The sequence below is a fragment of the Oryza glaberrima genome, chromosome 3, assembly GCF_000147395.1.
Source record: "Oryza glaberrima chromosome 3, OglaRS2, whole genome shotgun sequence".
NCBI classification, from domain to species: domain Eukaryota; kingdom Viridiplantae; phylum Streptophyta; class Magnoliopsida; order Poales; family Poaceae; genus Oryza; species Oryza glaberrima.
Window position 1 is genome coordinate 31528252 of NC_068328.1, and position 13399 is coordinate 31541650.

Below are 13399 nucleotides of genomic sequence, written 5' to 3' on the forward strand. Positions count from 1 at the left end.
GCCCAATATCATGGCCCATTTGTTGGGCCTCCGTTTGGCCCATGGAGGATTTTGTTTCGCTATCGCTCTCGCGCGCCGGCGCGCGGCGAGGCAGCGCGCGCCGCCGTGGATCACAAGCATGTCATGGTTCGTAGCAAGGATGCCAAGTCTACCTCATGCAAGAACACGCACGAGACATGGCCGGCGTCTCGCACGCCGCCGGCGGCCGGCGCGCGGCGGAGGACGGCGAGCTCTCCCGTCGCGAGGCTGAACCGGGCGAGCCCGCCGCCTCCCTCCATCCACAGGATCCCGACGCCGCTCCTCTCGGTGAACCCCATGAATCGTGTCGTCGACCGCAGCCTGCCGGACTCGTCGAGGCGTATCGGCTTCCACGATTCGCCGAAGAGAGTCTTGCCGATCCCTCGCTGGACATGGATCGCCACCGCCTGCTGGCTCCACCGATCGGCCTCCTCCTCCGCCTCCGGCGACGGCGACAGCGTCCACACCGATATGGCCTGCATCCCCGCGGCCACCAGCCTCAGCCTCCCGTCCGCCGCCGAGCCGGCGAGATGGAGGCCGTGGACGTCGAAGGCGCCGGTCTTCCCGCCAATGCATTCACGCGGCAGCTCCGTCACCGTCCCCCGGGCGGTGTCGGCGTCGACGGAGAGGACGACGAACGCGTGTTCGCCGGAGTTTGGTCGGGATTTATGGCAGAGCCAGTGTACGGTTCGTCCGGTGACGGCGGCGCTGCAGCCGTCCACCGGCGCGCCGAGCCGCGGGTGGTCCGGGGGCATGGCGATGGCACGGCGGGCGCCCCATTTACCGTTCTGTGATTGGTACGTCTGCGTTGTCAGGTGACTGTCGGCGACGAGCAGCTCGAAGGAACAGCCGGCGCCGGCGCCGGCGACGGTGAGCAAGGCGGGCGGGTAGGTGAAGTCGTCGTCGCAGAAGCTCAGGGTAGGAGGCGACGACGTGTTCCCGGTGAGCGTGCTACAGACGAGCAGCTCAAGTGGTCGAGTCTTGATCGCACAAAGTTGGCCAGCGCCGCCGCCGCCGGAGCTCGCATCCCGGTGCTCGCGGCGGAGGACGAGAATGCCATCGCGCGAGGCCACCGGCGTGAACGATCCCAGCAGGCTCTCGTCGAAGCGTGCGCGGCGGCCGTATGCCTGGACGAGACGTCTATCATCCTCCGCGCCGCCGTGCTCGTGGAGCCGGTAGGAGACGCCGAGGAGGAGCGCGGGGTCGAAGCCGCCGTTGGCGGCAGCTTGGAGCGCCAGGCGGCGGCGGAAGTCGTCGCCGAGGATGATGCGGCGGAGGGCCTTGCATGTGGCGGCGAGACTTAAGACGGTGGCGGCGTCGCAGCGGGCGACGATCTCGAGCAGGACGTCGAGCGGGAGATCCAGCAGCGACGGCGACGACGACCGATCGCCGGCCGCGGCCCCAGTCTCGTGGCACGCGTGCAGGTCTCCCGTTGACCCCGTTGATGTGGTGACCTCGTTCGGGCATACGCAAGCTCGCCGGCGCTTCGTCGACATGGCCGGAGTTTGGAGATCGGCGAACAGCGAACGATGCAGTCGGCTATAGATATTGTTAAGTTTTTTATAAACTTGATGAAACTAAAAAAGAATTGATTAAAGGAAAATTCAAAGTGATTTATATAATATAAAATAGAGAAACCGATTTGTACATGTATTGGAGTCCGCCAATGAATTCGACCAAGAGACGTATAGCTACGAGACGTATAGCTAGTTGGAATCGGTTTACTTGTACTACTACTACATATTTGGCGCTGCCTGAGTAGCTCAGTACAGACGCATATTGTGCCTTCCAACGAGAGAGTACCTGTTCCATACGTGCCGGGATAGATGGCAGCAAAACGCCTACGAGACGGCTCGTGCTTCGACGAGACTGCCATGCAGCCAGCGGCAAAGCGGCTACGTGCACGCGCGGCGGCTACGGCCGAGGCGCGGACGACGACGACTCTCCCGGTCGATCTCCTGCTCGAGATCGTCGCGCGCTTGGACGCCGCGACCACCGTCCGCTGCGCCGCCGCCGGCAAGTCCATCCGCCGCGCCATCCTCGACCCGTCCTTCCGCCGCATCCGCCTCGCCCTCCGCGCCGCCGCCAACGGTGCCGGCTTCGACCCTACCCTCCTCTTCGCCGTCTCCTACAAGCTCGCTCGCTTGGACGATCCACCCGTGCTCATCGTCGAGGACCCACAGTCGGCGGCCGGCGGCGCTGCTGCTCCGTTCGCCATCTCCGGCAAGTTCCTCGGCCACATAGTCGAGCCGCCGCCGCCGTCGTCGTACCGACCCGTCCTCCCTATCTACAAGTCATACGACTCGGAATTGAAGCACTCGGAGACGGTGGCGTCGCGCGACGTCCTCGTCGTCCTCCGGGAGAGACCAGTCGGCGTCCGTGCATTCTGCACCGTTCCTCGTCAGCAGCTGTGCATCTGCAACAGCCTCACCGGCGACACCACCCGCCTCCCCATGTCGGACGTCGTCGACGACTACCCGCCGGCCTTCCTCGCCACCGGCGGCGCCGGCCGCAGCTACGAGCTGCTCGTCATGGACAAGAGGCTGCAAACCCAGACGTTCTCGTCGGAGGACGGCAAGTGGGGAGCCATCCGCGCCATGGAAGAACTACCTCACCCGATCTCATCGCCACTCTACGCCCATCGCCCACTTGTCGTCAGCCGCCGCAACGCCGTGTATTGGCTGTGCCCGCAAAGGCTGGGCGGGTTCACCGCCGACCTCCACATCCTCGCCGTGGACGTCGGCGCCGGCCGCCGTCGTGCGTCGCGGATCGAGCTGCCGCTGGACTGCCTCAGTAGGATGAAGCCCTTCGGGTGGCAATCCGACGGGATCATCCTGGCGCCCTCGCCGTCGCCGGACGGGGAGCTGAGCTTGATCGTCGCGGAGGTCCTCGTGATATCGCAGTGGACGCTGCTGCCATCGTCGTCGTCGTCATCGTCGGAGGGGGGGTCGCCGGCGGCGAGGTGGAGCAGGCAGGTGGTGATCAGCAGGCTGGCGATCGACAGGCAGGCCGGGCACGACATGTTCATGGGCGTCGTTTGCTTCCATGGACTGGGGCTCGTGAGCGGCGCCGTGCTCATGCAGGTTCGGGTGCTGGACACCGTGCTCATCGCCCTACTCCACCTTGCGTCGAAAGAGTGCCTCATCCTGCGGCGCTGGGACAAAATGAGCAGACCCTCGGAACTGTGCTTGCACGAGATAGATCTGGCCTCTGTGCTCCAATCCATGAAGCATTTTCTGATATGAAAACTCTCATTTCCTTCAGGTTGATGTTTACCCTCCAGTTTTGAGATGCTGGAGTAGTTGATCAACGCACTAAATTAATTTATTTTGAGATGTTGTATTACTTCCTCCGTCCCATAATAAGTTAGCAATAGGATCTTTTTAGATTGCTACCAAAACATGCTCTTCCGATGTCAAGTGGTAGCAGCGCTACCAGGGTTTGGACCGGCCTGTGTTCGAGTCATGTCTCGTACGTGGGTTATCTTACCATTTTCTCTCTCTATCAATAAAATAACATGTGCTGATTTCCTTCTCAGTTTCTCTCTCATTATCTATTTATAATTCTATTCAATAACATGTGTTGATTTCCTTCTCAGTTTCTCTCTCATTATCTCTCATTATCTATTTATAATTCTATTCAATAACATGTGCTGATTTCCTTCTCAGTTTCTCTCTCATTATCTAAAAAAATATTTCTCTCTCATTATCTAAAAAAATAGTATTCAATAACATGTGCTGATTTCCTTCTCAGTTTCTCTCTCATTATCTATAAACATAGGTGCTAATTTACTTCTTAGTTTCTCTCTCATTATCTAAAGATAGGTGCTAATTTCCCACATTAGCTAATTTCCCTTATCTAAAAAATAGGTGCTAATTTCTCTCATTATATAAAAAATAGGTGCTAATTTCCCACATTATCAAAAAAATAGTTGCTAATTTCCTTCTTAGTTTCTCTCTCATTATTAAAAAATAGGTGCTAATTTCCCACGTTTTAGGTTTCAAAAAAAATGCTCTTCCGATGTTTTGGTAGTTTGAATAGTAATATTTATGTTTGGTTTGGATTGAAGTCAATTTATTGGTAATGCTCATGTTAAATTTGACATCAATCTAGAGCATTCTACACTATAATTCACATGTTAGTTTCATATTGGTAGCAATTCAAATATAACCAATACAATAAAATCCTACCAAAGAATTGGTAGTGCCAAAACTTATCTTAGTTTTGATGCTACCAAATAATTAGTAAGGTAGTAATTCATAAGTCTATAGTATAAAATACAACTTAAATTAATTTATTTTAAAACGGAAGGAGTAGAAGATGGACTGTTGCATCGGTTACACCACGAGTCATTCAGCAAAAGAGAAAACAACCGGAGTACAGACAACCAGAGTACAGCCGTACAGGTACGAGCCAATCCACATCCTCTGCCCCATAGAGAAAACAACTTAATCTATGCACTAGTGAGAAATATGTAGCAAAACATATATTTGTGTAGATATGAAACAAGCTTGTGAGAGATGCAGCCTAGCTAAATGAAACGGTTGTAGAGATCCAGCTATGGTAAGGTATGCAGTATAAACAATTTAACTTATAGCTAGTGATAGGTAAGATAGAAAAGGGAAAGTAGGACTATCCTACATGAACCAAATGGAATGTCTTTTGTGTGTTCGCGAAAGAAAAATGGTTGGAAAAAACACTGACACTTAATCTACAACTATATAACTACAATATGGTAATGTAAGCGTTATCAAAGGTTGGGTACCTCTTCTTTTTCCCCTCACATGTAGGGTTTATTCGGATTAGAGGATCTTCATAGGATTTTTGGAGGAATATTGTGCATAGGAATTTTTTCCTTTCTTGTCATTCAGATCATGAAAATTGGTTGTAGGAAATCCAAATGAAAGTTTCCTTTGATGTTGAGTTCACAAGAAAAGTACATGAAAAATACATCCACCTTGAGCTCTTTTTTTTCTTCCTGCATGCAAATCCTATCCTTGAGCTCTTTTTTTTTCTTCCTGCATGCAAATCCTAGGCAATCAATTTCCTGTGATCTGAATGTTCTCAACTTTGTATTCCTTTGATTTTCATTTCCCTGTTTCACACTTAGATTCCTTTCCTATTCTTCTTCCTGCATGCAATCCTAGGCAATCAATTTCCTGTGATCTGAATGTTCTCAACTTTGTATTCCTTTGATTTTCATTTCTCTGTTTCACACTTAGATTCATTTCCTATTCTTCTTCCTGCATGCAATTCTAGGCACTCAATTTCCTGTGATCTGAATGTTCTCAACTTTGTATTCCTTTGATTTTTCATTTCTCTGTTTCACACTTAGTTTCCTTTCCTATTCCTATTCCTATACTTTTCCTATCCTATAATCCGAACAAGGCCGTACTGTCTTTGGCTGAAAACGGATTGGTCTATTTCTATACTTTTCCTATCCTATAATCCGAACAAGCCCATACTGTCTTTGGATGAAAACGGATTGGTCTAGCATCCCTAAGTTTTTTTTAAAAAAAATTCTCTGTTTCACACTTAGATTCCTTTCCTATTCCTATTCCTATACTTTTCCTATCCTATAATCCGAACAAAGCCCGTATCTTATAATCCGAACAAAGCCCGTACTGTCTTTGGCTGAAGAATATTAGGGAAGGATCTAATATCAAATAATTAGAAGGGGTGAGGCTTCGAACTCAGGTCGTCTAGCCCACCATCTTGTGGAGCTAGCCGAAAGATCCCAGGGTGTTTCTCTAGCATCCCGAAGTTTGATTTTCAGGTAAATTTTAGTTAAACATTTTATTTGTCCTTAGTAATTATTACTCTCTCCGTAGGCACACATGTAAAGAATTCAATATTTGATCAATAATTATTTTATTATAAATTAAATTTTATTTGGTGAAAATAACATTATTAAATTAACATTTAAGTTTTCTTTCTGTTGCTATAAACAATATAGGGTATGAAAAATTTAAAGTTAAGATTATAATCTATAACAGAACAAGGCTATAACAGTAAAATAAATATCGACTTTAGATTATAATGATGATTAATAATTATTTTGTACATAGCCTAAGCTAACCATTAAATTTGATTGACACTAACGGCTTTGTGTTTTCAGTGATAGGCGATGTACCCGTTAAAAGCGAGACGTCTTAGGTGACTTTGTTAATTTTCAGAATTTGCCGGCTCATTTTCGAAGATGCTTATAGTGATAGGGTTTGTGTGCGCTCGTAACAGTGAGTGTATGTGCGTTATGAGTGTGCGTTGTAATGTGTAGTTAAAAAAAAGTATAAAAGATAATGGGGGAATGATCTTATTCCCATCGGTCAGTTTTCTCCCATTGGCTGGCACTCCGACGACCTTCCGGGCCAACACCGTCCCCCCCGCCGCCGTTTCGTCGCCGCCGGTTTCCGGTCGCCGCCTAGGAGACTAGGTGGACGGTGGACCAAGCAACAGTAGTACATCTGTCTGCACTTCTTTTTTTTTTTGCCACCGCCACCGTCGTCCCCCACCACCATATCAACCGGATATCCCAATTCAGAGGCGCGGAGCCCTACTATTTTCAGCCCACGGTGACGGAAGACACGGGAAGAAATTGGAAAAAGGAAAAAAAATCTGAGATATAAAAATTAGTAATTCGCAGGAAGCGAAGCGCGGATCCGCTTCCTCACCCACCGATCGGCTTCTTCCCCCCACGGTATAATTCCTCGCCCCCACGAATTTATTTTTGCTCTCTACTGTTTGCTATCGCATCTGGTTTTTCTGCCGATTTCGTTCGATTCCGCTTTGGTTCTGATTTCCGGTGAAGATGGATGCGTTTTGCGCTGATGATTTGGTTGGTTTCGTTGATCGTTTGGGTGATTTTTGTTGTTTTTTTTTTTTGGTTGTTGCAGCTAGCAGCCATGGCGTCGTCGGCGCTCATCTGCGACACCGAGCAGTGGAAGGGCCTCCAGGTGCGTGGATTGATCGCTCTGTTATCATACGCGCGCGAAGCTTTGAGTGCTCGCATTGCTGCCGCTTTTATTCGATGTATATGCTTCGATTAGATTGGTAGAGCTCACTATGATTTCGTGTTTTGGTGCGGGGAGCAGGCGCATGTTGGGGAGATTCAGAAAACGCACCTGCGCCATCTGATGCATGATGTTGAGCGCTGCAAGGCAATGACAGCGTAAGGGTTGAATTCTTTTTTCTGCTGTTGCATTGCATGTGTTGGTTTCTGCTTTCGTTTCTCAGGTGCTTGTTGATTGACAGTGAGTATGAAGGCATATATCTGGATTACTCGAGGCAGCGTGCGACTGGCGAAACCATGGAGAAGCTGTTTAAATTGGCCGAGGTGAGACCTGTTTGATGTATTATGGTTTTGGTGTCATTTATATGGTGGGGTTGGTCTTCCTGAATAGTAATTTGGGATAATATCCCTATCCAATTTATTGTAGGCTGCAAAGCTCAAGGAGAAGATTGAGAAGATGTTTAGAGGTGACAAGGTAAGCATCATGACCTGCAAAAGATGTTCAGTCTCCTGAGGGGGACGTTTATTCAGTAATTTCATCATATTTAAAGAGAGTGTCTTTCCATGAACACTGGGTACACATAGCTTGCATGTAATTTTGCTTAGTAAAAAGCTTGACTAGTTGTTCTGAGATCTGATGCATAATTTAGTATTAACGTTTGGACTATTTTTAAGTTTCCCATTCCATATACATTGTTTGAAGTTGCTGTGATGCATTTGTAACATTACTTGATTTCTTTTTTCTTAGATAAATAGCACAGAGAACAGATCAGTGCTTCATGTAGCTCTAAGGGCTCCAAGAGACGAAGTAATAAATAGCAATGGGGTCAATGTGGTTCCCGAAGTTTGGGGTGTAAAAGATAAAATCAAGCAATTTTCAGAAACTTTTAGGAGTGGATCATGGGTAAGTTGAAGATTTTCTTGAACTCACCAAATGTTTTTGAACACCGAAGATTGATTACTGCTATTATTTATACTGTAGGTTGGGGCAACTGGTAAAGCATTGACAAATGTTGTGTCAGTAGGAATAGGTGGTAGCTTTCTTGGTCCTCTGTTTGTGCATGCTGCCCTCCAGACAGGTGAACTTTTTATACTGTTCATTCTTATGTTCTCCAGACTCTGACTGTTTACCGAAAATTATGATCTGGCGAACCCTGAAAGTCTTGCTAAATCTCAGATCCAGAAGCTGCAGAATCTGCCAAAGGGCGGCAATTAAGATTGTAAGTGTGTATGACAGGTTTTCAAATGTAATGTGCTGCCAAACAGCAATTCTATTCAATGCTTTGTGAACTGTATGTTTCTGCGGCATATTTCTAATACTAATGTGAGCACCATTTGTTCCAGCAATTTGTTCTACTGGATCATAGTATTACCTCTGCCTTTATGTCTTCTCAGTAATTTGTTCCAGCAGTTTTTACTTTGTGAAATCAGTCACGATTCCTGTTAGATCTTGTTCTTCTATGCTATATAGGGTCTTGTGCTATGCTGAGTACTTTAATTTACACTAATCTTAATCTGGATGATGTTTTACTGTTTCTATTATTCAGTTTCCATATTTTTATATCACTCATGCACAATGCTTTTCATTGATTAATTTATATGTAATTTTGGTTATCTTGTAGTCTTGCAAATGTCGACCCTGTTGATGTTGCACGAAGCATCAAAGATTTAGATCCTGAAACAACACTTGGTAATCACCATGTTTTGCTCTTTCATACTAACACTCAGTACAGGTGTTCTGTCAGACATTACGAATATCTGCAGAAGTTTTAATTGTGTAAAAACTTGCAGTTGTGGTAGTCTCGAAGACCTTCACAACAGCTGAAACAATGTTAAATGCTCGAACTCTTAAGGAGTGGATTGTCTCTAATCTTGGGTTAGTTTATTAGCACCTGAAACACCTTTCGGGTCCATTATCATCGTGACTGATCCTAAATGTATTGATTCAGACCTGATGCTGTTGCAAAACATATGATTGCTGTCAGTACCAATCTTGAGGTACTTCTGGAGCTTTTATTTTTCGATTCAAATTTCACTTGATCTAATCTATTTTCTGCATTCTAAATTACGTCACATTTGGATTATAAATTGTGTTGAACTTGCATCGTTGACATGTTCAGCTATTATGCTTTCATACTACAAATGTAGTGTTATTCATCAATGTACTGTTTATCGTAATATGATGAAATTTCATCTATACATTTTTCTTGTTTTGAAGCTTGTGGAGAAGTTTGGAATTGACCCGAAAAATGCTTTTGCATTTTGGGACTGGGTTGGTGGCCGCTATAGTGGTGAGAATTTTTTCAATTAAAAAATATGCATACCTTATGTTTGTTTGTAACTTTAATCTTATGTTGCAGTTTGCAGTGCTGTTGGTGTCCTGCCCTTATCTCTTCAGTATGGCTTTCCGATTGTTCAGAAGTATGCTATCTATTCATAAATGTCTACTTTTTTTAATTACAAATAGATAATACAATACCGTTAGGAGTTCAAATTTGCAGCATAGGATCAATTTCATTACTATAAAATAATTTGTTGTTTTCTTTGGCCCTCTTGTGTTTGCAATACACATATTATGCTAGAGTCTTTGAAAAACAATGGCACTGTGGCACTAAACAATGATATACTAGAAACAGAAAAGCTTATAGCATGATAATAATACTGCAGACTTATCTTACCGATAGGTGAGTGCTAATAACTATACCTATTTTCAAGTTCTAGGAAAAGATTTTGTTAAATCAGGATACCCTTTTGTATTGTTTCATACTTCTTATACGTATCACTGGTCGCCTTGACACAGAAATATAAGACCTGGGGTCCCTTTTTGTCCAGCAGAATGTATCTTCTGGTCCTTGTGGTACTGTGGAAATTATGTAGGATGTGGTCATAATGAGGATACTGATGTACAGTGTGAAATTTCTTGTTTCTATGGAAAGTAAAATCCGATGATATGATGATTAAATTATGCTGGAATTCTTTAATAATTTTTTCGCTTGGTCAAGTTGGAGGGCCTTGAGGCTAAAATTCGATGATAGATGGTGCTCTATTAATAATTCTTTTCTTTTGAAGATTTTTGGAGGGTGCAGCCAGCATCGACAAACACTTTCGTTCATCTTCATTTGAGAAAAATATTCCTGTAAGTGGCTTTTCTATTGTGTTTACTGTTGCCAACCACCCTTATAACAGGCTCTTATCATTTATGGGTAGGTACTCCTTGGTTTGCTGAGTGTGTGGAATGTTTCATTTCTCAGATATCCAGCTAGAGTAAGAAATTCTGTCCCGATCGTATTTTCAATTACGAATTGACCCATGCCTTCATTTGGGTGCTATCTCTAATATAAATGTTTTTTTTTCTAGGCAATACTGCCCTATTCCCAAGCACTTGAGAAATTTGCACCGCATATTCAGCAGGTTCTTCACTAGCTTCCTTTTTCCCAGTTCCATTATTGCATTCTCGTCCAGTTATTTCTAAGTCATAACATGTGCTCATTATGGTGTAAAGCTTAGCATGGAGAGTAATGGAAAGGGTGTCTCCATTGATGGTGTTCAACTGCCCTTTGAGAGTGGTGAAATTGATTTTGGTGAACCTGGAACCAATGGGCAACACAGCTTCTATCAATTAATCCATCAGGTAATGATTGGTACATCTAGCATGTTATGATCTAGGACTTACTTGACTAGCATCTAAGGTATGCAAAGCTTGACAATGCCATGGTGCTTAGAGCTGATGATATTTTGCTAGCGTACAGCATTTCTTTTTCTCTTTGCTGATTTGTGATATGCTCCATTTATTATGCCATCGTCCTTTTGCATCAATATGTTTATACTTTTATGAATGGATTATGCAAATTGCGACCATGCTACCTTGTACATTTATCTTGTCTTGTTCTTGATTTCTTCTATAGCTCTATGCAATATCAGCACTGTGTTTTTCAGTCTGCGTTGTCATTCTTTCAACAAAATATTTTAAGTTATCTCAGTAACACTGACTTCTTAGTTCTTACCTTTCTAAGTATCTAATAATGCAAAAGGAAAAGAAGAATTAGTTAGGAAACTTATTTGTGAATATCCATCTTTGTTTTTTATGAAAGAAAAAACATCTTTGTTGATAATACTTGTGCCTAAACTTCCAGGGAAGAGTTATTCCTTGTGATTTTATCGGTGTCGTAAAAAGCCAGCAACCTGTTTACTTGAAAGGTATTGTACATGATCCTTTTTTTCTTTCAAACCTTAATATGTTGCATGTTGACCTTGTGATTCTTCAACTGCATGTTGAACACCTATGTTGTGCGTATTTTTTTAGGGGAAATTGTGAGCAATCATGACGAATTGATGTCCAATTTCTTTGCTCAGCCTGATGCGCTTGCTTATGGAAAGGTAAATGATGTATTTCGGATATACTCACTTTCCATGAGCTGTTTCTTTTTGTTGTTTCTGACAGCAGTTCACTGGGTATTTCCAGACTCCTGAACAACTGCATAGCGAGAAAGTACCTGAACATCTTATCCCTCATAAGGTAATAATAATTCACTCATTCCTTGTCTAGTTTTCCCAAGACATTATGCTTGCAGCTATAGATGTAGCTTCTGACAGTGCTTTCTTGGTCCTTTCTTGTTACAGACTTTTCAGGGCAACCGACCATCGCTTAGTTTATTGCTGCCCTCATTATCTGCTTATGAGATTGGACAGGTATGCAAATGCATTCGGACACTTGTTTAGAGTTGCAAGTTTAGTCCTGAACCATATCAATTCTTTTCACCAATAGGATTCTGATCTTGTTTAGAGTTGTGCCGTGGCTCTCTTACCTCTATGGAGGTAAAGATGGAGTGCCCTAAAATGGCTCATATATATAATGTATTTTCTCTTCTTCATGAGGAAAGCCTGACCATCAGCGTCGAAAAAAGGAAAGCCTGACCAGCATATTCCATTTTTCTCAAGAAAAAACATGACTACGCCGGTTTCTTGCTATGTTTAATACCAAATCAACTGTTTTTTATGTAAAAAAAGGGGGGAAATTGAGATGAATTGACGTGCAGGACAGTGGGCAAGCTACTTTGCTTGTTAGACCTATGATAGTAAAGCTTGTGTGCAGCTGCCCCCTCCACTGCAGCATGTGAGCAGAGAAATAAAATTGTGCTGCTTCATCATTTTCCTTTCTTGATTGTAATCATATGGCACAACATTTGTTAGAATATAGTTTTTTCTTTTTTACATGATGCAATCCTTTGAGTTATAATTTACATGATCTGGACCAGCTATTAAATCCATGCACATCCTTTTTCATTCATGTCTTCTTTGGAAGAGTATTTGGTTGACTCCAAATTACCAGGAATAATACTTGGTTTACTATAAATTGCATTATTGTTTTCTACAGACGTACTAAGCACTAGCAAATTCTACTTTTCAGCTTTTAGCCATCTACGAGCACCGGATTGCAGTCCAGGGTTTCCTATGGGGAATAAACTCATTTGACCAGTGGGGAGTGGAACTGGGCAAGGTTAGTGCTTGAATATTTATACATATATTTCCATTTTGTTTGAAGGTCTAGTTTTTGGCTTCAATTCTAGCATGTGTGACTCTCAACTTTCCCCAGGCATATGTTTGTCTTATTTTCTTCATCTGAAGACTGAACTGTGTTGTCTGTATTTTTTTTTCGTGTCAGTCTCTTGCCTCTCAAGTGAGAAAATCTCTACATGCATCCCGCGTTGAAGGAAAGCCTGTCCTGGGGTTTAACAGCAGTACTACAAGTTTGCTGACACGATATCTTGCTGTACGTTCTTTGATAGTTCATCATAATTTATTATCCATGTTATATAATTAAATTTAGTTTCCTAAGTGTTCTTGACAGCTCATACCCTAGAACTGAGGGATTTATGTTGGAATTTAATCTGTTTTGTAGGTTGAGCCATCCACTCCTTACAACACTACCACACTGCCGAAAGTTTGACACGACACGTTTGGCACGCTATTGTCTTGAGTAAAACAAGATTACTAGAGTCTTCATATCTTGTAATAAGTTTAAGTTCGTTTTGGAGTTGTTACAGGCTTACAGCCAGTTCTACAGTACTGTAGTTTCGTTGTTTTCCTTTACTCCGACCTCCAGGAAACGAAATGGAAAAGAAAAAAAAAGGAAACTGTTGTTGAATAAATAAATCAAGTCGTGTCAGCATGAGGAAGCTGTCATTAAATAAACTAGGTGAAACCCCGCGCATTGCTGCGAGAATTTAGTACGAAGATATACATCGAAACATTATGTGAATTATGTTGGATGATAATTTAACATGTTTGTGTTTGAAAAGCTCTTGAATTATAAAAACTATAAAGATATAGTATGTTTGCATGATGTTTAAATGTGATGATTGTTAGTGGATG

General features: G+C 43.8%; 3 protein-coding genes across 4 annotated transcripts; 2 read left to right on the forward strand and 1 right to left on the reverse strand.

Moving 5' to 3' along the window:
• Positions 1-110: 110 nt before the first annotated feature.
• Positions 111-1514, reverse strand: LOC127766408 (uncharacterized). The gene has a single exon (XM_052291451.1). The coding sequence runs from the start codon at positions 1512-1514 to the stop codon at positions 111-113; it is 1404 nt and encodes a 467-aa protein (XP_052147411.1).
• Positions 1515-1844: 330 nt separating this feature from the next.
• LOC127766409 (uncharacterized) lies at positions 1845-3263 on the forward strand. The gene has a single exon (XM_052291452.1). The coding sequence runs from the start codon at positions 1845-1847 to the stop codon at positions 3261-3263; it is 1419 nt and encodes a 472-aa protein (XP_052147412.1).
• A 3087-nt stretch (positions 3264-6350) lies between these two features.
• On the forward strand, positions 6351-13325 carry LOC127766147 (glucose-6-phosphate isomerase, cytosolic A). 2 transcript variants are annotated; one of them, XM_052291212.1, is made up of 24 exons: positions 6351-6715; positions 6912-6971; positions 7110-7186; positions 7270-7351; positions 7455-7502; positions 7776-7931; positions 8010-8106; positions 8205-8247; positions 8650-8717; positions 8819-8903; positions 8977-9025; positions 9246-9318; positions 9388-9448; positions 10097-10163; positions 10235-10291; positions 10385-10438; positions 10530-10658; positions 11161-11224; positions 11331-11404; positions 11490-11543; positions 11648-11716; positions 12435-12524; positions 12690-12797; positions 12927-13325. In XM_052291212.1, exons 2-24 carry the CDS (start codon positions 6921-6923, stop codon positions 12972-12974), a joined length of 1704 nt encoding a protein of 567 aa, XP_052147172.1. In that variant the 5' UTR covers positions 6351-6715; positions 6912-6920; the 3' UTR covers positions 12975-13325. The 2 variants fall into 2 exon arrangements, with proteins under 2 accessions (XP_052147172.1, XP_052147173.1); XM_052291213.1 differs by lacking the exon at positions 6351-6715 and adding an exon at positions 6754-6820.
• The last annotated feature ends 74 nt before the right edge of the window (positions 13326-13399 follow it).

Bases quoted from the DNA above. Each gene is read 5' to 3' on its own strand.
- LOC127766409 (XM_052291452.1), top strand. From the start codon at position 1,845: ATGGCAGCAAAACGCCTACGAGACGGCTCGTGCTTCGACGAGACTGCC.
- LOC127766147 (XM_052291212.1), top strand. From the start codon at position 6,921: ATGGCGTCGTCGGCGCTCATCTGCGACACCGAGCAGTGGAAGGGCCTC. The intron at 8,107-8,204 runs GTGAACTTTTTA...GCTAAATCTCAG, and splicing joins GCATGCTGCCCTCCAGACAG to ATCCAGAAGCTGCAGAATCT. The intron at 10,659-11,160 runs GTAATGATTGGT...CTAAACTTCCAG, and splicing joins TCTATCAATTAATCCATCAG to GGAAGAGTTATTCCTTGTGA.
- LOC127766408 (XM_052291451.1), bottom strand. From the start codon at position 1,514: ATGTCGACGAAGCGCCGGCGAGCTTGCGTATGCCCGAACGAGGTCACC.